The sequence below is a fragment of the Equus quagga genome, chromosome 7 (genome assembly GCF_021613505.1).
Source record: "Equus quagga isolate Etosha38 chromosome 7, UCLA_HA_Equagga_1.0, whole genome shotgun sequence".
Lineage (NCBI taxonomy): Eukaryota > Metazoa > Chordata > Mammalia > Perissodactyla > Equidae > Equus > Equus quagga.
In genome coordinates this window covers 85,939,525-85,966,812 of record NC_060273.1, presented here as the reverse complement: position 1 = coordinate 85,966,812, position 27,288 = coordinate 85,939,525, and the positions used below count along the sequence as shown (strand labels likewise).

The following is a 27,288-nucleotide window of genomic DNA, read 5'->3' as shown; positions in this document are numbered from 1 at the left end:
TGAGTAGGCTGTGAAAATGTTACCTAAGTATACCTATAAAATATTAATGTCCAAGTCAATTTATAAATTAAACCCAAAGGAAACTATATAGGATGATAGGTTTATAATCCTGGGATGGGGAGAGCCTTCTTAAGTAAGATAAACTCCCTAATCCGTGATTAAAATTGACATTTTGACTACTTAAGACTTTAAAGCTTCCATATGAAAGCTATAAACAAAGTTAATAAAAGTGATGCAACAAAATACATGCAAAACCTCTATACTGAAAACTGCAAAATATTGGATATGCCATGTTAATGGATTGAAACACTCAATATTGTTAAAATGTAGTTCCCCTCCAAATAATTGTTAGAATCAGTGCAATTCAAATCAGAATCACAGGAGGCCTTTTTGTAGAAATTGGCCAACTGATTCAAAAATGTGTATGGAAATGCAAAGGACCTAGATAATCTAAAGCAATTTTGAAAAACAATAATAATTTTGAAATTTACCACTGCCTGACTTCATGTCTTAGTATAAAACTGTGGCAGTTAAGACACTGTGGTAGTGGCATAGACATAGGATCAACAAATAGACCAGTGTAATGTAAGCATCAGCCCCGAAAGGGACCCAAACTCAGAAAGTCATTTGATTTTCAATAGAAGTGCCACATCAGTCCAGCAGACAAAGGATATCCTTCATTGAAAGTGCTAGAACGACTGAATATCCATGTCAAAAAAGTAATTTTTGGCCTTTACTTTATACCACCAACAATATTAAAGTGACTAAAAATGGACTATAGACCTGAAAGTAAAAACTAAAGGTTCTAGAAGGAGAAATGGGAGAAAATCTTTATATTTTGGGAATATGCAAAAATTTCTTAGAATAAGAAAAGTACAAATCATAAAAAATAAAACTGATAAACTAGACTTCATTAAATTAAAAAACTTAAACTCTTTGAAAAATGCTGTTAAAGAAAAAAGGAAAGACAAAGACGAGGAAAAAATATTCATAATATATTATCAGACAAAGGACTTGATCCAGAATATGTAAAGAACACAACTGAATAAGACAACTAAATGTAATATTGGGCAAAAGATCTGAACATACCTAACCAGAGATGATATATGAATGGCCAATAAGCATATGAAAAGACCAAATATAATCAGTTCTCAGGAAAGTGCAAATAAAGCACAGCGAGATACTACTTCATACCCACTAGGATGCCTAAGATTAAAGACTGGCAATACAAAGTGTTAATAGGAACAACTTAACTCTCATATATTGCTGTCACAAATGCGAAATGGTACAACTAGTTTGCAAAACAGGTGAACAATTTCTTACAGAGTTAAAATTATACTTAAAATACGACCCAAAATATTCACTCAGAAGAAATTAAAACTTTTGTCCACACAAACACTTGTACACACAAGTTCACAGCAGCTTCATTTTTAATAGCCAAAAAGCTGGAAAAGCAGTAATATCCATCAACAGATGAATGGTTAAACAAATTGTGTCGTATCTATACAATGGAAACCTACTTAGCAAAAAAAAAAAAAAAAAAGGAATGAATTAACTAATAGAGGCAACGTGGATAGATCTCAAAAACATGCTGAATGAAAGAAGCCAGATATTAAAAAAAAAGTACATAATGTGTGATTGCATTTACATGAAACTATAGGAAAGACTAACCTATAATGGGTCATTTCAAAAATAAGAAAAAGTTACCCCTCTCATTTCAATAGTTACACGTGCCCCTATCTATGGCTTTTATAACTGAGTTCAGGGAACAATGGTTTGTTTGAACTCTAATTAGCCACAGAAAAGTAGATCTGTGGTAAGTACATAGTTTGAAAGCTCTTCTTAAAATGGGTTATTTTTTTCAAAAGGACCTTGTACCACAAATCAATATCAAAGAACCATTTTAATAAGATTGAGAGATTTAGTGCTGGCGCAGCTATGAATAAACTTTATTGATAAGTCAAGCTTGATCATTGATTAATAATTTTTGCATTTCTGGTAGAAACCTCTTTGGCATCTGATGGGACCTCAGACCCCCTCCTGGGCCCCCCAATAATTTTACCAAGTCCTTCAAAGTCTCTAGCAAGGATGTTCATTTTTTCGTGATTGCGTGGTTTGCATTTCCATCCCTAAATTCATCACTCTACTATGATAAACCGGAAACTGTTAGTATTTGCTTCTTTTACTTATATTTCATTTAAATTATTTAAAAATATTATATGCATATAATTACATAAACCATAAGGGTACTATTTAATAAATAAGTATAAAGCGAGTACCTGTGTTAAGTACACCCAGGTCAAGAGCTAGAGTGCTGCCAGCATTTCAGGAGCCCTTATGCATCTCTTCCTCCTCTCAGACCTTGCCCTTAGCCCTGGAGGTAACCACTCTCCTGGCTTTTATTATAATAATTTCCTTGCCTTATTTTTCTATCTGTGTATGCATCTCTAAACAAAATAGTTTAACTCGTTTTTGAAATTCATATAAATGAAGTCATTCCATGTATATTGTTTTGAACCTTACTTCTTTCCCTCAATAACGTCAGTGAAAATTAGCCACTGTGTTGTATGAAGCTACCATTCATTTTCATTTTTTTAAGCCGAACCCACGAACTTAACCACTCAGCCACGGGGCCAGCCCTTGTTTTCATTTTATATAGTATTCTTTTCTATGAATATACCACACTTCATTCTTTTTCACATTATTCATTTCTTTTTCTTGATAGGCTTTTGTTTCCTAAAAGTTTGTGGCTGTTACAAATTACTATTTGCTGTTTTAATTCTGATAACAAAACATCTTATATCAGTATAGCTCTTTATAATATATACAATGCTTTCATATACATCATCTAATTTAGTCCTCATTTCAGACCTGTGACATTGGCAGTGCAGCATTCCATTTTAAACTGGTGATAGAACTTGTCACTTGCTCAAGCTAACATTTCTAAAAATTAGTGAAATGCTAAAACTGCCAGAGATCTTTTTTTCCAAAGTCTAAATTCTAAACTTCTGATTCCATTTCACACAAACTGAGCTTGCTCAGTACCTCAACTGAGTTAAGATATTTCAGATTAAAAAAATAAATTATTTGGCTAAAGTTATGCCTCATTGTCCTGTTTTCAAATCAAGGCTTTATTGTTGTTTCTTTGGAAGTTGACCTGAAAAGCAATTTTAGCAAATTGTGGGTAGGATGTTGGAACATAAATTCTTTAAACTGTCAGCAGCAAACCTGTTCACACATGTGTAAAGCTGGTATCTGCAGCATTGATTTAGGTGTGGAAAGTGAGGAGGAGAGGAAGCGGATGGTGGTTAATTAATATATATATATTTTTTTTTTTTGGTGAGGAAGATTGGCCTTGAGCTGACATCTGTTGCCAATCTTCCTCTTTTTGCTTAAGGAGGATTGTCACTGAGCCAACATCTATGCCAGTCTTCCTGTATTTTGTATGTGGGATGCTGCCACAGCATGGCTTCATGAGTGGTGTGCGGGTCCACATCTGGGATCCAAACTCTTGAACCAGGGGCTGCCGAAGTGGAGCGTGTGGTGCGAACTTAACCACTACACCACGGGGCTGGACCCTAGTATTTTTTACCAGAGAATACTCCTAGCACACTTTTATACTCCTGCCAGTGTCTTTAGAAGTCAAAATACTGAGCTTTTAATTCAGGGAAGCTCTGTCAGTCACTAAGTGGCCTGATAATTCATTTCAAACTTTTCTAAAATCTTATGTCTTGTGAATCTGAATTTGTGAAATACTCTCTGCTGCTGTAGACTAGTCTGACCCCTTATTTATGTGTGGAATGTGCTGAGCTGTGTTTAAAGTCAAGTTTTGATGTTGATGTTGTTGCAAAGTCACACTCCTTTTGTTGTCTTAAGATTAAAAAAAAGTATAAGGTTTTCAAAATGGCTATGTTTTAAGCAACTTTTAGCTCAAGAAGCAAATGTAACTGTTAGTGTATTATTAGTGGCAGTGTTGAAATTTTTCGTGACAAATTCAGTACTTCTCTAAAGGTGTTTATATATAAATGTGTTTTAAGTGTATACACTTTTGAAAAAAAATTTAAAAAGGAAGTTTGTTTAGAAAAGCAAGAAGATGGAAAGTGTATCAGTATGACATTCCAAGGCAGGTTTGAAACCTTTTTAGATCTATATATTTACTTAACAAATAAAAACCATGGAGTTGCAAACATCCCCTTGAGTTGAAATACATTTCAACAGATCTATTATCTAGGTGGAAATGCTTAAGGCAGAAAGGATATAATGGCTTTACTTATCTCCAAAAATAGAAGCACAAGCACAAATTGTTGCATTTTTAAGCAGTCATTCTTCAACTAAACATTAGGAAAGAGGAAATATTGTGAAGTAGGAAAATGCGTATTTTCAAATTTGCAAAATAAGGAATACCTTTACTCTAAATGGGATGGAAATTTGAATTTGGGAAATGTGAGGTGATAAAGTATTATGGGTTGTAAATTAGGAAGCCATTTATTAATTTTAAGTATTAAATAGAGTAAACACTGTTAAAAAGAGAACGAAATACAGCACCTTCCAGTGGAAAATTAATATTTGAAGGTGATTTCTGGCAAAGGTAATTTATAAATAAAAAGGAAATTGCCTAGCTTTAAATGTAGATGAGAAAATATGATGATGGAATAAATCAGACAGTAGATCAGAGATAGTTCCATATCTGTATGTGTTATAACAATGAGCATAAAGAATGAGTTTCAAACAAAGGCATATTTGTTTTCATAGGATTGGTTAAAAGAGATTTCATTTCACAATGACTTTTTAATGGCCAAGTTCTTTCGTTCAGGATGGAGTTAAAATTTGTTAAATAACAACACTGAAATATTGTTCACGAAATTATGAATTTAACCCTTTACTCTTATATTCTTGCTAAGAAGGAAATAAGTGAAACATACTGTACTGTTGAGCTTATAAGCATTCACAGTATTTACTCAGTTCAGTGGAGAAAGCCAACTGCAAGACTGCCACTTCCTTATTTTGGAGTGTGGGTACGATGAGGAATGTTTATCCCTGCTTAAAAGTAAGCGAGCATTCCAGGGGCCAGCCTGATGGTGCAGGGGTTAAGTTTGCACATTCTGCTTCGGTGGCCTGGGATTTGCCAGTTCGGATCCCAGTTTCGGACGTATGCACCACTTGGCAAGCCATATGGTGGCAGGCATCCCACATATAAAGTAGAGGAAGATGGTCATGGATGTTAGCTCACAGCTAATCTTCCTCAAAAGAAGAAGGAAAAAAAAAAGCTTTCCAGGTTCTGAATTTTAACTATGGCAAGAATATAAATTTTCTTCCTTTTGATCTTCCTTAAACATCTCAACATCTTAAATCTTAACATGTCATTTTCTGTAGTATGTTAGAGGACTTGTCCTCTGGACTCTAGAATCAGAGTCCCAAATTCATGCTTTATTACTAGCCACATTTTTGTTTTCTTTTTTTTTTTTTAATGAATACTAGGCTTGGCAAAGTCTAGTGTTCACATTTTTTTTTTTTCTTAAAGATTGGCACCTGAGCTAACATTGTTGCCAATCTTCTTTTTTTTTTCTTTTTTCTCCCCAAATCCCCCCAGTACATAGTTGTATGTTTTTAGTTGTCTGTCCTTCTAGTTGTGGCAAGTGAGATGCTGCCTCAACATGGCCTGATGAGTGGTGCCATGTCCACGTCCGATATCCAAACAGGCGAAACCCTGGGCCGCCGAAGCAGAGCACACGAACTTAACCAATTGGCCACAGGACCGGCCCCCCTACCCACATTTTAACATTGAGTATATATGCATTTATCTTCGCTGAAGATCTTCATCTATGCAAATGTAAAAATAACTGTCATTCCTGCCTTACCAGGTTTAGAGTCATGGCTTTGGGAAAAGCAAAAGGGAGGAATTTTATTTCACTTAACGTTCAGGGTTCTGTGACTCTATAATGTAGCTGTTATTGATTTATAATTGATATGGCTTATACATGTATGAGATCTTGTTCAGAAATTTATAATTATGTGGTGTATATTTCAATACTTGGGACAAAAATGTTAACATCTCTTTGAATAATCAAATTAATGCATCTTTGGTGTTTGATCTCTTCACTTCAAGGATGGCTTTTTTCTTTGCTTTACCTACCACCCTATCTTTTAAAACTTCCTATCCAGTCTTCTTGCAAACATTTTCTACATTTGTTGACTCTGCTTCTTTTGTTCACTCACTTTTCAACCCACTCTAATCTGATTTCTGCCCACACTACTTCACTGAAACTGTCATAGCCAGGGCCACTGAGTGTCTTCTGTGCATTCTAATGGACACTTCTCAGTTTTTACTGTCTCACTGGCAGTTAATACTGTTAGCCACTTCCTCCTTGAAATGGGCTCCAGTGACACCACAGTAACCCGTTTTCCTTCTCTCTCTTTCTGATAACAGCAAAACCTCCTTTTTACACTTTTCTTTCTCTACTCGTCATTTAAATGCTGCCATTCCTTAGAGTTCTCCATTAGACCCTCTTTGCATCTCATGCTACTGCTTTCCCTAGAATTTGGCATTCATTCTTTCAATTATAAGCTGATGATTCCAAGACTTCTCTTTGGCTTCACAGCTGTATATCCAACTATCTGCTGGACATCTTCACTTGACGGTTGTAGTAGGCTGCAGGTGATGAAGACTCGCTTCAGTATAGCTCCAGGCTAAGGAGGGAGAAATGTTGCCTCATACCTCAGGTGCACTGGTCTTTTGGGAGGACTAGAACCAGAGATTCATGTCATCTGGACTTCCTCCTCTCTCTTGTCCCTGCTTGTTGGCATTATTATCTCAACCATCTTCTACTTGAAGTTTGGAACCTGTTGGGCTAGGGTCAGCTTAGCAGTCAAGAAGAAAAGAAAGTTTCACTCTTTGTCCAACTCCAGATAGAAAATTGCCTGACATGGCTTCTGATTGACTCGGCTTGGTTGGCCTCCGTGGGATACAAAGTATTTTGACTGATGCTCATTCCAGTGGTGATAGGGCAGGGGTCCAATATCTGGGTTCACAAAATGGAGCCTAACTTAACCCCCATCCATCTGTCTTGTACAATTCTGATTTCAATGGAGAAGGAATTTTGTTTATAGTTATTAATGAGTTATAGTTGCTTGTTTATCTAAGAAGAGTTGATTGCAGTGCCAGTTACTATCTGGGTGGTTTGTGAGAACTGTGAACTCAATTGAAGAAACCTGTATGAAAATGATTGGTATGTCTTTTTGGAATTAGAGACTTTTGTATGGCAATCATGGTGTTCTAATTAGTGATTAAAAAATAAACTTATTAGAGTAATTCATACTTTTATAGTCATGAAATAGAATGTTCTATGAAGGCAAGGATTTCTGTCTTCTTTTACTGCTATATCCCTAACACCTGACACTCAGTGCTTAAAAAGTTGTTGAATGAATAGCAGTTTATTAAAATCTTGATTTTTTTTTCAGTATTTACTTTTTGGGGAAATATTTATTCTTAATTTTAGCACAGATTTAAGAAATAAAAGCTTCTAAGGATAAGTAAAGTAACTTGTTTTCTTTTACTTTTCCTTTTTTTTTCTAGACTACCTGTTATAGGCCCTGAGTCAAGACAACAATTTTTATACCTTCCTGGTGGTTCAGAAACAAGTCTCTGTAGAACCAGAAACAAAGAAAGGAAACAATCTGACTTTTCTTCATTAAATTGACTGTATAAGATACTTGACTTCCAGGAACAAAAACACAAAGAAGTAATAAAATTATTCCTTTGGCATCATTGGACATTCATCATATTGAGGAGCGTGCGTTGTTAAGCTGCACGAGTTGACGTTTGGAGACTTCATTGGTGCTCATTTATACCTTGGACTATAAGCATGAGTGAATTCTGGTTGTGTTTCAACTGCTGTATTGCAGAGCAGCCTCAGCCTGTAAGTATGAAGTAATATGTGTACAGATTGGGTGGGGTGCTTATTAAACATAACAGTGGATCTCAAGCTGAGAATCAGGACCCTGGCAGTAATTACAGGGCAGTTCTAATGAGTGTCACAGAGAGTTGTTCAGTAGAACTCTTGACTATCTGGTAAAAAAAAAAAAGTTAACGTTTTTTGAGTAAGTGCTATGTGTTAAGGACTGTGCTAGACCATTGTACGCGATGGAGAAGGTTGTGCTCTTCTGCCAAGTAGGCGTCTTCTGGAGGAAGTGAGAGAAGGAGGAGACAGAACCTGAGGTAAAACAGCTGAGTCAGCCTTGGAAATCAGTGGGTGGAAGATGTGACGGTCAGATTGCCCTCATATCCTTCTTTGTTTACCAGCCCTCTGAGGGAAATACCGTTATGCTTATTTTTCAGTTGAAATAGGTCCAGTTTTTCACCCGAAGTCATATGAATAGTACTTGGGCTTGGCTGACTTCTTTTTGGTACATGCCCTACTTTTGTGCCTTCTAGCCTATACATATATTGTTACCTCTACCAAAGTCCTGCCCTTCAACCTTCCATTTTCTGTTCATCTTTTAAGATGCCTAGATCAAATGTTACCTCTATAAAATTTTACCTAGCTTTCCCCCAGCTTAGCTAATACCTCATCTGTATTCCCACCAGCTCTTTAGTTCATTTTTCTGTTATAGCATGGAACTTCTTGCCTAGTAAATAACTGTCCTACAGTCTCTCCCGCCACATGTTTTTATTCTTTAGGGTTCCTGACCGTATTTACTTTGTATCTTCAAGATCAAATCTAATACCTTGGAGAATGTAGCTATACATGCTAGCTGGTTGGCTGGCTGGCTGGCTGAATAAGTGAATTTATATTTTATTCCATTTTGTTTACATTTGTAACAACATAAAAGGAAGAATGAAGTATAATCTTAGGGTCTTTTTTGAGCCTTTCCTTGGGCATGCACAGTCACTTTCTAATTTTCCTTGTATATGCAGTTGATTTTGAATGTCCTAGTCTTTAATGTTTGGTTCCCGAAAAGGGGAAAAGTAAAAAAATGAAGGTTGGGGCAGAAGAAAAGGGTGCTGGCTTTTTAAATTCCCTGGAAGTCACTTAAACCGAGGGGGAGGGGCTTGCAACAATGGGGGAAGGTACAACAACAATGGCTGGCCCTCCTCTTTGTCTGCTCATCTCTGATCAGAAGTAGAGGTGTTTGGAGGACAGGGTCCTTTTTGCCCACCCTGACTCTCACAAGCTGTGCGCAAGCTGCTCTAGGAACACAGCTAGGGGTGGGGACTGGTTAGCTGCTACTGTGCTAAGCGCTGACATTGACTGAAATTAACTGCAGTTTACCTTCCAAGTTTTCTCCTGGAAGTTGCAAGCCTTGAATAGACTCTATAGTTTCAAAATAGTTATATTGGCAGAATTTTTCAGTCCAGTTGTTGGGATGGGGATGCAGATTCCTGGTGCTACTTATTCTATCGTCTTCCTTTTTACTACTTTTATAATTTTGTTTTTTACATTTAGCTCTGTGATCCATGTGGTGGACTGATTGATTTGTGTGGTGTGAGGTAGGGCTCTAACTATTTTTTCATGGCAATCAGCTATCTAAACACAGTTTATTGAATAGCTGATCTTTTTTATTAGTGATTGAAATGTCACCTTTATTGTATACTGCGTTTTCATATATTTAAGAGTCCATTCCTGAAATCTATTTTATTCTTTTGGTACATGTCTTTACACCTGTGCCGCAACTGTACTGTTTTAATTGGTTCAGTTTCTTAGTATATTTTGCTGTCTCGTAGAGGATGTCTCTTTCATAGATCTTCATTTTCACCTGTATTGTAATGTCTTATTTTTTAGGCTGGATTGTTGTTACTTGGGTCCTTATTATGTTTTTCTTTATATTTCTCTTTGTATACTTCATAATGTATATTTTTAATCCTATAGTTGTTTAAGACTGCATTGAATTTAGAGTGTAATGGGATGAGAATTGACATCTTTAAAATTCTGAGTAATCCCACTGAGAAACATGGCATATGTCTTCATTTATATAGACCTTTTCATATTCTTTTAGTAAAGCTTAAAAATTTCATCATGTAAGTTTTATACATTTCTTGTTAGATTTGTTCTAGATATTTTATGGATTTTTATTACTATTCTGGATGAAATTCTGTTTTTCTATTTCATTTCCTAATTGGATTTTACAAGTATATAGGAAACTGATAATTTTTATACACTAATTTTTTATCTGAACACATTACTGAACACTTTGTGCTTTGTAAATGTCTCCATATAGTGACAATATTTTTAGTCTTTTTCTGATACATAAACCTTTTGTCCTGTTAGTATCTTACTGCATTGACTAAGACCTCCACTATAATGTTGAACAGTGTTAGTGATGGGTGAGCATCCTTGCTGCTTGACTTTAATGGGAAAGGTTCTACTTTACTTGAGACTGTTTCAGTGAACGTGTGTTTAGCCCTACGTTTAAGTTATTGTGTATAATTTATTATCTGTGATATTTGTAAGGATTACATTTTCAACAGTTTTTAAAGATTATGGAATACTTGAATCCTATTTCCATATTGTTTTTAGTACGCCTTGTAATTTTTTGTTGAAATCAGACTTGATAATAGTGGGTAAAAGGAACTGAGGTTAATAGGCCATTAGTGTGAGGTTTTGTGTTTATCTGGCTGGGAGTTAGGCCACGTTTACTGTTCGCTCAGGTTGTAGGTGTCAGAGGATAAAATTTCCTCTAGTGTTCTTGTTTTTGTGCTCTGTTGTCTTTGGGTTTCCTTATAGCCTTCTTCTTAAATAAGGGTTGAGATGTCTAGTTCTTTTAGTTGTATTCTCCTGTTATATAGGAGCCAAATTAATGTGGTGGTAAGGTTTTGGTGGCGGGAAGCATTTATATACTGCTGTGGTTAGGTTTCAGTCTTTTTGTGAGTCTGTGCCCCTGGGCTGTGACCTACACAAATGCTTCTCAGTTTTGTTTTGTTTTTTTTACTCCTTAGTTGAAGCAAAAAGGCTAGAGGGGGCTGGAGTTGGGTAGTTCCCTTTTCTTACATGGGATGCTAGAGTGGACTAGGGTTGGTTAGCTGCTGGGAAAACCCCAGTTGATTAGGCTCTGGTAGAATAGTTTCTCTTGAGGGTAGTCTTTAAGAAGAACAGAATGCACTGGCTTCATTTAAAATGGTTACCTTTCCCCTCTCTTTGCTGAAGTACAGGGAGATTTTTCTCTGACCTTCACTTTGAGAACATGGTAGAGTTCCTGGAGGTAAAATTCAAAGAAGTGTGGGGGCCCCCTAAGACTGTGCCCCCCTGGAGTTTTCAACTCTCAAACTTATCTACACTGATCTTCTAGCAATTCATCAATTACAGTTTAGGCTTTCCTGCATTGGTCCTGGATACCATGGAGGTTTCTACTCATGGGTTTCTGCTCTGGTAAGTTGTGATTTTCTGTATTTGCCTGTCTCTCCAATTTTGGGGACAACAGTTCTCTCTGTGATCTCCGTTCTTGAGTGGATCTAGGAAGAGTTGTTGGTTTTCAGTTTGTTAAACTGTTTTCTTGTGGTGTGGGTGGGAGTGACTACCTTCCAAGCTCCTTACATGCCAGACTGGAAACCAGAAGTCAATATTGTCATATTCTTTAAGATTGATTTATTGCCAATATTCATAATGTATGTAATAAAATGAATCCTGTTCGAGTATGTGATGTAGGTATACTCACCAATAGCTAAAATAGAAAGACATAGATTAGGAATTTAAATGACAGGAGTGTAAGGCCTTGGAATTATAAATATGAGACATTAGAAATATATTTTGTTACACAAAGGATTTGCCGCTTCAGTTTTTTGCACACATATAACATGTCAGTATTGTGTCATTGTTTAATAATACATTTTTGTGTGAAATATTCCACAAGACTTCCACAGGCATCTGATTTCTTAGTCTTTTTAACTTGCTGAGAAAATGACATAAAACTTAATAGGGCCATATGGTTACTATAGTGGAAGAATAACTTGCTTGTTGGCCTCAGGAAAACACGTTTAAAGGATGCACTAATAATTTTATGTATGTTTACAATCTACAAAGGCATATCGTTGCAGTTCTCTTAGACAGTATCAAGAGTGCCTTATTTGACAACTGTTTGGTCATCTCTAAAGTTTTCTAAAGTATTTACTGAACTTAAGTGCTGCATGCCAATTCTCCCACTCATTCCTTACCACCCACTGCTCTTGCACATTCCATGTGTGAAAAAGGAACAACCCAATATTGGGACGAACATAGAACACATTTTTCTGAGTAGTAGCATAAGAATCATATTTTTTCTTCCTACTCCTTCGTTTCAGCACAGTACCATACAGAATATAATGGAGTCCCAAGTTTTTTGAGCCATGGTAATCCAAACCTTTTTAATTGATTATAGTGTAAATGGTGTAGTTGCTGTTGCTAGATATGGCTAAGGTTGTAAATTTAAAATTGGATGGTTGCTGCCTTGCAACTTAATTTTTTTCTTTAACTGAAAAGATTTGTCAGCTTTTTACAGAACTGTGGTGAATTCTTTGCCTGCTTAGTTTTGCGCGTTGGAGTATTGGTGGACTTCCCCCCAACCCCCCAGGTTTATTGTGATAACAATTGGTGTGCAAAAAACTGCACATAATTAATGTATATAATCTGGTGAGTTTGGACAAATGTATACACTCATGTCACCGTCACCACAATCAAGGTAATAAATTTCAAAGATATCCTCAAAAGCAATGAATGTTGATTTACACCCCCCGTTTTCTATTCATATTACATGCCTTTCTCATTTAGTGTTTCACACATGGTATTGATATTTCATAATACTGTTTATCTTTCAAACATGTTATTTTAATTGGAGGTATATGCACAGTCACCATCTATTAGTGCATATAATAATACTCTGGTATTTCTACATTGAGCCAGGTACTGATGAAATAACTGAGCAAAACAGACATTGTTTCTGCCGTTGTGGCTCTCACTCTAGTGGAGGAGATATTTAGTGAATAAATAAGTATATATGATGTCAGGTGGTGATAACTGCTTTGTGGAAAAGAAAGCAGGAAAAGAAGATAGAGAAGGAGAAACGAGAGGATATTAAGGGTGTACAAGGAAGTCCTCTCTGATGAAGTAATATTTAAGCAAGGGTTTAAGGGAGTGAGGCACACAGATACCTAAGGAGGAGCATTTTAGTCAGAGGGACTAAAGAGTGCAAGGTTTCTGGAAGTGCAAAGGTTGTATGTGTGAGAAGAGCATCAAAAGAGGCAGAGTGGCAGTGAGGCAAGGGGACAGTGGTGGGAAGTGAGGTCAGAGAGGTAGCTAAGGGCCAGGTCATGTATGACCTTCCAGGCCATGAAAAGACTTTGGTCTTTATTCTTTGTGAAATGGCAAATCATTGAATGTATGCCCAGACTGAGAGTTAGCACTGACTGACCAAACCATACACTCAGGCCAGTGGGTTACCGTCTCCTTCCTCTACACTCAACCAGTCGTTCCTGATCAGTGCGTGGTGTGTTCTGCAATAAGGTGGTTTATTCTCTGCAGTGGCTTTCCTTTCTGCCATTTTTTTGGTTGTTTCTGATGTACAGTTTTAATCGATATGTGTGTGTGTGTGTGTAAGTGATGATGCTGGACCTGCCACAACAAAGCAGAGGAACAGCATTATGCTCAGTGTTTTTAAGGGTTTAAGGTTTCTTCAAGGGAAATGGTTGAGGAATTGGAGGGGGAATGGGATGAGTCAGTAGACAATTAGGGATTGCTAGAAGACCTTAGACATCCTGAAAAGCATCAAAGCCATTACTGCAGCCTGAGAGGATGAACCAACAATTCTGTGAAAGGTGGCTAGAGGTAACTCTAGCTGAGGGCGTTCTATGATTTTGGGGGATTTATATAAAATAGAAGAGTGCTCACTCAAGTGGTACATCTCCAGAGATATTATGCTATGGTGATCCCAGATGGCATAGATTCATTTAGAACTTCTGCTTTCAGGAATCGCATTCCATACACCCTAAATGAGGTGTGAGTATGGTAGAAATATTCTTTTTTCCTTTTTCTGAAAACATAAATGTCCATGTTCTTGATTTGTTTAATTTTGTAGAAAATCATATTATGTAACTACAATCATCTCAAAAGACTTAATACGAATTTACTTAATAGAAATAGAAAATTATTCTTATTAATTGAGAAATGAAAAATATATCTACTTTTTAGAAAAAGGCATCGCAGAGGACTAGTTCAAATGTTTTAACTGTATTGCTAAACCTAGAAATTCTTAAGACTACTTTATGCACTGGAACTGCCTGCCCTGCCTTAAGAGTGGCCACCGTATTTCCTCAGAGAGACAGTCAGCTGCTTTGGGGTGCAGTGGATGGTATTTCCTGTATACTTAATATCCTGTGGAGAAAGTTTGCATTTGTCTGCATGTGCTTGAAGACAAACCAGAAAGGCTCTTGGCCTAAGGGTGGAGTGGCAGAGTTTTGGTGTTCCTACCCTGTTGTTTTGTGCCCTTTAACCAGTCAGGAGGTGCTGGTTAAGTTAATGTCTATAGCATTCCATGTGAGTTCAAGTTGGAGAAGGGAGTAAGAAGGTAGTAGAAAGCCATTTATTTTCAAAAACTAGAATGATTTTATAAGTTTGTAAATGTCAGAGAGGAAATTTTTGCTTTAATCTTTTTCTAAGTTAATGTTTATTCAGTTCAGATTGGAGTTTTTTAGTATATACCTGAAGATGAAGCAAAGCATTTCTTAGCAAGCCATGTGGTTGCTGTCATTTTTAGTTACTTGAAATGTGACATCTGCAAAAATAATAATAATTCAAAAGTAGACAATAGTATAATGAATCCCATGCACCCATGTCTTGGCTTCAACAGTTTCATTTTTTATCTGATCTTGTTCATCTCATTCCGTCTGCTTTCCCTTTTCCTGTATTATTTTGAAGCCAAATCCCAAGGATTGTATCATTTTATCCATAAATATGTCAGTATTTATCCCTGAAAGATAATGACTCTTTTTTTTCTTTTTTGAGGAAGATTGGCCTTGAGCTAACATCTGTTGCCAATCTTCCTCTTTTTTTTTTTTCTGCCCAAAGCCCTAGTACATAGTCGTATATTCTAGTTGTTAAGTCCTTCTAATTCTTCTTTGTGGGATGCTACCACAGCATGGCTTGATGAGCGGCGTGTAGGTCTGCACCCAGGATCCGAACCAACGAATCCTGGGCGGCCGAAGCGGAGCATGTGAACTTAACTACTATGCCACCGGCCCGGCCCCTAGTGGCTCTTATTTAATATAACTGCAATACCAATCTCATACCAAAAAATTAATAATTTGAAAGTTTGTTTTATATATAAATGTACAGTATAATAAATAATTATGAAACATATATTATGAAGCAAATATTATCCAAATTAAGAAACGGGCCATTGCCAACACCCCAGAAGCCTCTTAGTATGCTTTCCCCATACCCCTGCTCCAGCACCTGGAGGGATCGCTACCCTGGTTCTTAGTAATCACTTCCTTGTTGTGTTTGAAAATTTTATCATCTATATATGTATCCCTAAACAGTATAATTTACCTGTTTTTAACTTTATTAAATAGTGTTCTACTAAATATAATCTTTTGTTTTTCCTTCCTTAATTCAATATCAAATTTAAAAGATTGATTCAGAGGCTGGCCCGGTGGCATAGTGGTTGAGTTCACACACTCGCTTTGATGGCCTGGGGTTCATGGGTTTGGATCCCGGGCACAGACCTAGCTCTGCTTGTGAAGCCATGCTGGAGCAGCATCCCACATAAAATAGAGGAAGGTTGGCACAGATGTTAGCTCAGCGACAATCTTCCTCACACAAAAAAAGAGATTGATTCATATTGATGCCAGTAGCTGAACTTCATTTTCATTTTTCTTGAACAGTTTGTTGTATGACTATACCATGATATATTTATCCGTTATAGTCCTTTTGAAAATCTGGCCTGTTACCAGCCTGGGACTATTATGAACAATGCTCTTTTGTGCCTTTGTGTATATTTGTTGCCTGGTGAACACATGCTTGAGTTTCTCTAGGTTGTATGCCTAGGAGTGAAATTACTGGTTCTAAAGTCTAAGGACGTTCACTTTTACCATGCAAGACCAGTGTTTTAAATTCGGTGTTCTCAGTTTACATTACCACCAGCAGTTTGTATGTACCATTGTTCTATATCCTCATCAACACATGGTATTTTCAGACTTTTAGATTTTTATCAGTCTGGGAGAAAGGTAGTGGCATCTCTTTGAAGTTTAATCTTGCATTATCTTGCCTTTTTTTTTTAAAAGATTTTATTTTTTTCCATTTTCTCCCCAAAGCCCCCCGGTACATAGTTGTATATTCTTCGTTGTGGGTCCTTCTAGTTGTGGCATGTGGGATGCTGCCTCAGCGTGGTTTGATGAGCAGTGCCATGTCTGCGCCCAGGATTCCAACCAACGAAACACTGGGCCACCTGCAGTGGAGTGCGTGAACTTAACCACTCGGCCACGGGGCCAGCCCCAGCATTATCTTGCCTTTTAATATGAGAGTGAAAAGTAACTTGACTTTTTTGACTATTAGGTTGTAAGCCTCAAGATTATGCACACATTGGAGATTTCTTGAAAAAGAAATTCCCCAATTCTGCTCTTTCACAGCTTTGTTCATCAGCGTATTCCATTTATGTTATATCAAAGATAGGTTTTTCAGGGGCCAGCCCGTGGCGTAGTGGTGAAGTTCACGTGTTTTGCTTTGGCGGCCCAGGGTTGGCTGGTTCGGATCCTGGGTGTGGACCTACACACTGCTCATCAAGTCACTCTGTGGTGGCATCCCACATGGAAGAACCAGAGGGACTTACAACTAGGATATACAACTATGTACTTGGCCTTTGGGGCGGGAAAAGAAAGGAAGATTGGCAACAGATGTTTGCTCAGGGCCAATCTTCCTCACCAAAAAAAAAGCGTTAAAAAAAAAGTTTTTTCAGAGTACAGAAAAAGACCCATTTAGATAAACTGAGGCAGATTAAGACCTTATACTATAGAAGCTGTCATTTCTGTATTTAGTTTCAAGTATGGTTAAATATTAATCTAATTCAGTGCTTTCTATTTACTCTGTTTCTAGTAGCTATTATAGAAATAAATGCAGTCAGTAGCCACCAGGCATCAATGGCAAACCTATATACTAAATATAAGTAGAGCTTAATTTAAAAAAAGGTGAAAAATAAAAATAGAAGTTCTAGTTTTTACCTCTCTTATGCTAACAGACCATTTTGAGCACCCCTCAGGTGGACATATCCCATGTTGCAGATGACTGAATATATAGAGCATGTCAGAGCATGGAGCTCTGTAGTTCAAAAACAGGATTCTATTATCTTTATGGCATAAAAACACTTACCACTAAAAGGAAAAGAAACTCAGGAAAAAGTTTTTTGATGAACAGGAGAAGAAACCCCATTGTAGTCAAACAATTGAAATATGTGTATATTTATATATCGCAAATAAGCCCCAATTTATTTTTTTCTATATGCTCATTAGAAAATAATGTGCATCCTTTATATTCATAAAGAACATCTTCCTCATCTAGGAGGTCATGTTAAGTAGTCAGTGTGAGCACCTATTAACTGGCTGCTTATATGAATACTGAAACATTTCTTAAAAGATCTATTGTTTGCAAGTCATCTGACCACATCTGGGAGATTGTTATGTTTATTTAGAAAACACAGTCTTCAATTACAAGTTCTGTCATTTGTGTAAATCATATGAAAGTCTGTATCTTTTCATAAAATGGTGAATTCTTAAAATGGCTAAAATAAGGACGCTTCTAAAACACCAATAGCATTAGGTATTGTTTTGTTTTACTGACTGTTGAGTTTTATAACCCTAGAAACAGTAAGAATGAAGAGGATTAAGGCTTTGCTTGTCTAGAGTTAGTGTGGATTGGTTTCTGATTCTCACATGGTCTTGGTGTTACATACAAATAGGAAAGAATCTGTTAAGAAACTCAAATTTGATTATTTTAAAAATTAGAAAAAAAAGAAAAAAATTAGTACCAGGCAGGTAAAGGCTAGGTAATAAACTATTCCTTGTTGTAGAAGAATAAAATGTGTATACAAATTTTATATAATCTGTGACTAAAGAGAAATTAGAGTTTAAATAATTTCTGGGACCTAATACTATTGTGGTATTTTAATAATAATCTGAGACTGATATTTATGATGTCTATAGTACATTGAACAGTTTTAGAAGTACTTAAGAATCTCTTCATCTTTGATGTAAACACATGGTAAAAACCATTCTGTTTTTCATCCTGCTCTGCCTTCAACTTGTTTCTAATGAGTAGAAAATAGTATAATTAATTTTATTAGCAGCTTTTGTATGCAGGACAAACTTAAGATCTCGGCTGTATCTCCTTTAAGTGCCAAGTACTCTTAAGTTTGGTCTAGGTCTTTTATCACCTTTGTACATACTAAAAATTCTTCTGATTTTTTAGATAAGATATTTCTGGTGCTTTTGTTCCATTTACTTTTGTAGACTGAACTTTTAGTTCCTTGAAAAGCTGTTTCTTATGCTTGTGAACTGACAGTAATTTTCATACAGTCATACAATTTTAGCTCTTACAGGCATCTAAGCAAACATCTATCAGGTCAAATGCAGGTGTCTGCAGGCACATGCAGATTTGGAAATTATTAGGAAGTTAACTAGTTAACTAAGTTAAGAGTAATGAATTAATGGCAGAACCTTTGCATTTTAAGACTAGTTTTCTCTCTAGTATGTGTTTTGGTAAATTTTACCCAAATAGAAATGAATAATATGAAATTGAATTTTGAGATTATGCAAATATACATCCCTAATTTTGAAAAGTTATGGTGAAACCAGCAGTTTCATCATTTTAAAGGGCTCCCCTGGCCACCGAGTGTTAATTATTATCTGCCATTTTTATAGACTCTTAGTTCAAATACTTTCGTATATATTAACTTAATGATATACAGCCTGTCATTTTAATTCCTTCATTTGCTGTTTTTTCTCCTGTCACTCTTTGTTTTGTGTGGTTTTGATTTGAGTTTTATTTTCTTTGTTCTTGCAGTATCTACCTGGGTAGCAGTTGAGTAATGTCCTCACTGGGATTTTAACATATATGAATACTTCTGCATGTTTCTCATGTGCATTTGCATATATGAATATATTCAAAAGTCATTAAGATATTGGAAACAGTATTAGCTGTCTGTGAATCCTGCATATAGGATAAGTAACAGAACCTCCTCTACATTAAACAAAAGCTATTACTAGATGCCATTTTCTTGCCTACTTTAAGAACAGATAAAATTATTACAAACATAAGGCAAATGTGCTTCCAGTAGTGGTTAGCTATGGGAAATTGATCTTATATTTAGGAGCCCTGAAGTTGAGAGTAATTATGAAAATCCAAACAAGTTTTTCTCCATTTTTTTTTCCCCTCTTTCATATGAAATCTGTTTTTCTGTGGGTTTTAGAATTGTTAAGATATAGGTTTGAATTCCAATGCCAGTACTTATTTACTGTTTGACCTTGAGCAGAATAATTAAACCTCTGCAAATAGGAATAATAATCCTATCTCATAGGATTCAGTATATTCAGTAGCTTATAGATTAAGTATATGAAATAAGATAATTTATGTGAAGTGCTTAGCATAGAACCTGACATACAGTACGTGCTCTTATTATGGATGTTGAGTTGATAGATAGCAGTTTCCTCTCATTTTAAATGATGGGTTTTTTGCTTTGTTTTGTTTTTATCTCTATTAGTTATTTTCAAGTACATTCTATTTGAAATGAACAGGACTTTCAAAGCTTGAAGAGTTGGCCTCTTACCGGCAGTATTTTGGTTTGGTTTTCACTTACCAGGAAGAGAGATCCAGTTGTCCAATATAAGAGAGGTTGGTGGACTGAGCATACACACTCACACACAGTCTCCTCCCTCCTGAAACCTCACTTTCCATAACATTAAGGGAGATTTTTTAAAAAATAAAAGCCTCAAAGAAAAAGCAAATGGAGAGAAGAGATAACCGTGGATGATAGAATAGGAATTTGCAGAATGCAGCCACAACCTAATTACCTAAAGAAGGGATACTGACAAGAAGCCAGCCAGTGGTCTTTACCTGCCTTGCTCTGAGAATGCCTGCAGCTAGGCTTGAATCCTTCAGGCTGGCCTTCATCAGATCCTTCTCTAGAGAACTGACTGTCTACAGAAAAGCCCTGGTGATACTTGGATTTGTGGGCTCCCCAAGGAAAAAGTCAGCTCACCGTCTTACCACCTTTCATTGAACTCACCACTCAGCCTGACCCATGCATACTAAGCCTCATTTGGACAGTCCATGATCATCAGACATGAGGAAAACTAAAAGAAATAAATTGAGTAAAAGAGCTCGGAGGAAATTGATGATACAGGGAATAGAAAAGAACTAAAACAAAACAAAAAATGGTGAATATTCTTCAGATGATTAAGATATTCGACCCATTAAACAAGAACAACACGCCTACAAAGGAAAGGAGAAACAGAACAAATCGAGAAGAAGAAATAGTGTTTGGAAATGACATGGTAGCTGAAATAAAGAAGTCCAGTAGAAGGGTTGGAAGATAAAGAAATCTTCCAGAAAGTAAAACAAAGAAATAGAGAGAAAGTAAAAGTAGAAAGTTACGAAAATTAGATGATCAACACTGGAAGTTCAAAACCTGTCTAATTAGAGTTTCACAAAGGAGAGAACAAAGGCATTGGAGGACAATAAATTCTCAAAGTAACAATACAGGAAGATTTTCCTGAACTAAAAAAACACACATGAGTTTCTTGGTTAAAGCCCTGTTGAATGAAAAAACCCATAACATTTAGTGAAATTTGAGACTGTATGGAGTAGTCATTTAGCTGTTTAACCAGTTGTACTACAAAATATTCATGGACGATGTTGAACAATTAATAATAGTATCATATAAAGTTAAGCAAACAAAAAGAATTCACAAAACATAGTACAAGAAAAGTAATTACACAGTACTGCTTGGCTCAGTTGTGAACAATATTTACAAAAAGTTAATATAAAAACATTTAATTTTACTTTATTTTACATAGTAAATGGGGAGAATTATGTGACTTTTTTTGAAACACAAAGATGTTTATTTTAGAGCAACTGTCAATACAGTGGTGTGAAGGGAAGAATAGTGGACAAGGAAGACTCCCAGATGTGTTTAGTTAGCTGTGGGACCTTGGCAAATAATACGTTCTCCCTAGGTACGTTAGATTCCTATTGCTGCCATAACAGATTATCACAAGTGTAGTGGCTTAAAACAACACAGATTTATTATCCTACAGTTCTAGAGGTTAGAAGTCCTATACAGGCCTCACTGTACTAAAATCAGTGTAGGCCATTGTATTACATCACAATTTCTTTATGCAAGGTGTTCCACCAGTCATCAACTGTAGTTAGCTATACTGTGCGCGCACACACATGCATGCACATGCAGTGTACAGAAACAATCTCAGGCGGACCTGTGGTGGCAGAAATCTCTAGTGTTATAAAGTCTTTAAACACTCAAAAATATAGAAAAATATATCATTAGTAGTTGGAAAAGCTATTTCAGATTAGTTTTGTTTTTAAAGCCTAGTTTGTACTTCAGTTTTCATACTTGCAATATATGACAAAGCAGATACTAACTTTAAATAGAAGGAGAAAAAGAACTCCCTGTGTTCACTTCAGGTTTCTCACTGAGAGATGAGAACAACTAGTTCCTTCAGTTTTGCTTTTAGCAATTTTTCCCTTGAAAAGGTCACTATAAACTTGCTTGAGATTCATTTTAAAAACAAGTTTTGGGGCCTTCTGCAAACTTCTCATCTGTCACCAACTGTGAAATTTATACCAAGTGGGAAAAGGTTAGTTATCTACTGAATTCTACAGGGCAAAATAAAGACAGCGCTGCATTTGAGATTGAATTTTTAGTACATTTCCAGCAACCAACCTATTTATAAATATTTCCAGCGTGAAATATCTTGCCTTTCTGTACTGGAATTTAGATAATTCCCTGCTTGTAACTCTCGTTGGGCATTTGATTTCTCTGTGGTGATCTATGGCGTGGCTCTCTTTTTCTCTTTTATAGGAACGGCTCATTATATAAGCCCTCTCACCTGTGGGCCACTGCCTGCATTCCAGTGAGTGCACCAGGCTCTAGAAGTCAGAGAAGTAGAATTATCCTTTATTGTTCCCAGAGTGGAAGATACAGTACAAGCTGGCATACTGAAAGGTTTATTATTTTCTGAAGTTTTGACCTACATATGAGAATCTGAAATCCAAAGTAGGCTAGTCAGATACTGAAGAGCAGATATTTTTTCAATCTCTGCACTGTCTAACCCCTTGTTCCACTTCTGTTTGTCTGTTAGCCTATTAATCAGAGATTTTGGTTACCATCTTGGAAACCAGACTTCCACAGGTCTGTATCCAGGACCTGGGACATTGTTAAGACTTTCATCTCTGTCCCTTGCTTGATCTTTTCTTTGCACATAGGCATCTTACTTTCTGACTAGAGATGGGTGTTTTTTTCCTTCATAGGAAACATGGTTGCCCTCAGCTCCAGGATCGTCATCTCAGTTTAACAACCATGCAGAAGAAAGGGCTTCTCCCTGCTTTAGTCCCTCCTAGGGAAGGATTCTGGCCCAAGTTGTGTCATATGCACCCCGCTGTGATCAGAGTTGTGGACTACCGTGGTTGGCTGTCTACTTAAGTCGTATGATTGGTGTTGAGAAGAGGTGATTTCCCGAAAGGAAAGGAAGGAGGCTGCTGTTTGCAGAACGAAGTATGCAGAAAGAAATGGCATATGTCCGCTGTAAAGATTTGAGCCCATTTATGCTGAAGAATGAATCTCAAGTGGTCAGTTTGAATATCTATTAATTACTCTGGTAAAATGTTATAATGCTGCCTCAAATCCTTTAAGAACAATAAAAAATTTATTACTTATTGTAGGTCTGGAATACCCTAAGCTACTGTTGAGGTGTAAAAAACCAGAAAGTTAACCCAAATCAGTAAAATAAAAACTAAGGATATATGAATTGCATAACCTTTATCTTTTGGTAAATGATATTCAAAAACTTGGATCTCTTTACCAAATACTGAAATAAACTTTGAGGCTATTTCACACCGTATAGAATAACCAAAGTGAAAGAAGGCTAAAGACCTAATGCTAATTAAAGACCTTCGGCGGTGAAGCTAGGGTGTGTAAGCCCTTAGCTCCAGTTATCTTTTGACTTTTGTGCCGTATTAAGTAAATTTGGTATGAAAGATAATGAGCAAAAGGTAGAGGCTTCCTGTATTATCTTACACAGTTTATTTATATGGTTTCATCCGCCCCTAAATTATAAGTGCTATATCATTTTGAGCACCATATCAGAACTCATTAGATACATGTTGATTAATTAATAGGTAATAAAGTCCTCTGATGGCTCATTTATTTTTGTATATTTTAAAGTCATGGCAATAATGCTTTTTTTCCAAGGTTACTTTTTTATGTCTAATGACTTTTAAAAACTTTTCTTGCTCCACTTTAATATGTTTTGGTTGCTATTTGCAGAGTATAAGATGTTGTAATTTATATACTAACTTCAAAGTTGGTCTGACTCAGTAGTCATGGAGTTCAAGGACGCAGATGGGAGACAGTGGATTTAGTAGTTAAAACCTCACCAGTACCTGTAAATAGATATATATGACCTCTGTATCATCATCCTGGTATGCTTAGGATTTATCACATCATTACTGGAATAAAACCATGACTCAAACTTGAGGTGTATATAGAAAATTTGGTTAGGTCCTGGGGTAAGGAATGAAAGTGGTAAGAAGTAGGTCGTATGAGAGAATGATGGAGCTGAAGTTAATTTACTATCTCCAGTCTATGATGTAGGAGTAGACTCTTCTCACTGCGCACCCCCCCCCCAGTTTTATTGAGATATAATTGACATATCATGTATTAGTTTAAGGTGTACACATAATGGTTTGATATATGTATATATTGCAAAATGATTGCCACAATAAGATTAGTTAACATCCATCATGTCACATTAGTTACAATTTTATTTTTCTTGTATGAGAACTTTTGAGATCTATTCTCTTAGCACCATTCATGTATACAATACTGTGTTAACTATAGTCGCCATACTGTACATTACGTCCCCAGAAGTTATTTATCTTACAACTGGAAGTTTGTACCTTTTAACCACTCACTCGTTTCCCATACCTGCTGCCTCTGGCAACCAACAGTCTGTTCTCTGTTTCTGTGAGTTCAGTTTTTTTTAGATTCCACATATAAGTGAGATCATACTGTATTTGTCTTTTTCTGTCTAATTTCTTTCACTTAGCATAATACTCTCCAGGGTCATCCATGTTGTCACAAATGGCAGGATTTCCTTCCCTTTTTTTATGGCTGAATAATATTCCATTGTGTGTGTATCTTTATCTGTATCACATTTTCGTTATCTATTCATCCATCGATAGACACTTAGGTTGCTTCCATGTCTTGGCTATGCAAATATGCTTCAGTGAACATGAGGGTGCATATCTCTTTGAGACAGCGATTTCGGTTATTTCAGATATATACCCAGAAGTGGAATTGTTGCATCATATGGTAGTTCTATTTTTAATTTTTTGAGGAACCTTCATTATTGTTTTTCATAGCAACTGCACAAATTTACATTCCCACCAGCAATGTACAAGGGTTCCCTTTTCCCCACATCCTTGCCAACATTTGCTCTCTCTGGTCTTTTTGATGATAGGCATTCTAAAAGGTGTGAGATGCTATCTCATTGTGGATTTGATTTGCATTTCCCTGATGATTAGTGATGTTGAGCACCTTTTCATGGACCTGTTGATCATCCGTATGTCATCTTTGAAAAAATGTTCAGTTTCTCTGCCCATTTTTTAATCAGGTTCTTTTTTTTGCTATTGATATTTATGAGTTCTTTATATATTTTGTATATTAGCCTCTTATCAGTGCTATGATTTGCAAATATTTTCTCCTATTCCATAGGTTGCCTTTTCATTTTGTTGATAGTTTCCTTTGCTGTGCAAAAGTTTTTCAGTTTCATGGTCTCACTTGTTTATTTTTGCTTTTGTTGCGTTTGCTTTGGGTGTGAAATGTAAATGAAAACACTGCCAAGGCTGATGTCAAGGAGCTTATCCTCTATGTTTTCTTCTAGGAGTTTTATGGTTTCAGATCTTATGATGAAGTCTTTAATCCATTTTGAGTTGATTTTTGTTTATAGTATAAGATAGGGGTCCAGTTTCATTCTTTTACATGTGGCTGTTCAGTTTTCCCAGCACCATTTATTGAAGAGACTTTCTTTTCTCCATTGTGTGTTTTTGGCTCCTTTGTCCAAAATTAGCTATCTGTTGATGTGTGGGTTTATTTCTGGGCTCTCAATTCTATTCCATTGATCTGTGTGTCTGTTTTTGTGTCAGTACCATGCTGTTTTGATTACTATAGCTTTGTAATATAGTGTGAAATCAGGAAGTGTGATGCCTCCAGCTCTGTTATTCTTTCTCGTGATTGCTTTGGCATACATCACATACAGTTTTTTGGTGGTCTGTAGTGTTTTCTGTATATGGTATTATGTCATCTGTAAATGGAGACAGTTGTACTTATTCCTTTTCAATTTGATGCCTTTTATTTCTTTTTCTTGCCTAACTGCTCTGGCTACGACTTCTGGTACTATATTGAATAAAAGTGGCAAGAGTGAGCATCCTTGTCTTCTATTGGGTCTTAGAGAAAAAGTGATCAGCTTTTCACCATTGAATATGATATTAGCTGTGGGCTTGTCATATATGGCCCTTATTATATTGAAGTACATTTCCTCTATGCCCAATTTGTTGGGAGTTTTGATAAAAGTCAACATCTATTTATAATAAAGTGTTTTTTTCTGCATCTGAGATATTTTATTAACACGATATACCACATTTTGTAATTTGCAGATGTTGAACCATCCTTCTATCTCTGGAATAAATCCCACTTGATCATGGTATATGATCCTTTTAATGTGCTATTGAATTCAATTTCCTAATATTTTGTTGAGAATTTTTGAATCTATGTTCATCAGGGTTATTGGCCTGTAATTTTTTTCTTGTTCTTGTCTGGTTTTGGTATCAGGTAATTCTGGTCTTGTAAAATGAGTTTGGAAGTGTTCTCTCCTCTTACACTTTTTGGAAGAATTTGAGAAGGGTTGGTGTTACTTCTTTTGTAAATGTTTGGTAGAATTCACCAGGGAAACCATCTGGTCCTGGACTTTTCGTTGTTGGGAGATTTTTGATTACTGATTCAATCTCCTCACAGAATGTGTTTTCTGCTGCTGTTGGATGGAATGTTCTGTAAAAGTCTAAGTCCACCTGATCTAGCATGTCATTTAAGTCCAGTGTTTCCTCATTGATTTTCTGCGTGGATGAGCTATCCATTGTTGAAAGTGGACTATTGAAGTCCCCTAATATTACTGTATGGTTGTCTAGTTCTGCCTTCAGGTATGTTAATAAATGCTTTATATATTTAGGTGCTCCCTTGTTGGGTGCATAAATATTTACAAATGTTATATCCTCTTGTTAGATTGACTCCTTTATCATTATATAATGCCATTCTTTGTCACTTATTACAGTCTTTGTCTTAAAGTCTAATTTGTCTCATGTAAGTATAGCTACCCCTGCTTTCTTTTGGTTTTTGTTTGCATGGAATATCTGTTTTCATCCCTTCACTTTCAGTCTGTGTATATCCTTAAAATTGAAGTGAGTCTCTTGTAGGCAGCACCTAATTGGGTCTTTTTTTTTTTAAGATCCATTCAGATACTATGTGTTTTGATTGGAGAATTTAGTCTATTTGCATTTAAACTCATTATTGATAGGTATGGACTTACTATTGCCATATTTGTTAATTGTTTTATGGCTGTTTTGTAATTCCTTTGTTCCTTTCTTCTGTTTGTCTCTTCCTTTGTGATTTGACAGTTTTCTGTAGTAGCAGGCTTAGATTCCTTTCTTTTTATCTTTTGTTTATCTGTTACAAGTTTTTGCTTCTTGGTTACCATGAGGCTTATATAAAACATCTTATATTTATAACAGTCTATTTTAAGTTGGTGACAACTTAAGTTTGAACACATACTGAAGTTCTATACTTTTACTCTCCTCCTAATGTTTTATGTTTTGTTTTGCTGAGGAAGATTAGCCCTGAGCTAACATCTGTTGCCAATCTTCCTCTTTTTTTGCTTGAGGAATGTTAGCCCTGTGCTAACATCTGTGCCAGTCTTCCTCCACTTTATGTGTAGGTCGCCACCACAGCATGGCTGACAAGTGGTGTAGGTCCGTGCCCGGGCTCCAA

General features: G+C 36.2%; 1 protein-coding gene across 4 annotated transcripts in view; it reads left to right on the top strand.

The window, feature by feature from the left end:
• The window catches only part of CDC42SE2 (CDC42 small effector 2), a 102,158-nt gene that overhangs the window by 56,077 nt on the left and 18,793 nt on the right, over positions 1 to 27,288 (top strand). For all 4 annotated transcript variants that reach the window (XM_046667930.1, XM_046667929.1, XM_046667927.1 and 1 more), the window contains one exon: positions 7,574 to 7,916. In XM_046667930.1, coding sequence (XP_046523886.1) covers positions 7,863 to 7,916 — 54 coding nt within the window. In that variant the 5' untranslated portion in view covers positions 7,574 to 7,862. The remainder of the gene's footprint in view (positions 1 to 7,573; positions 7,917 to 27,288) is intronic.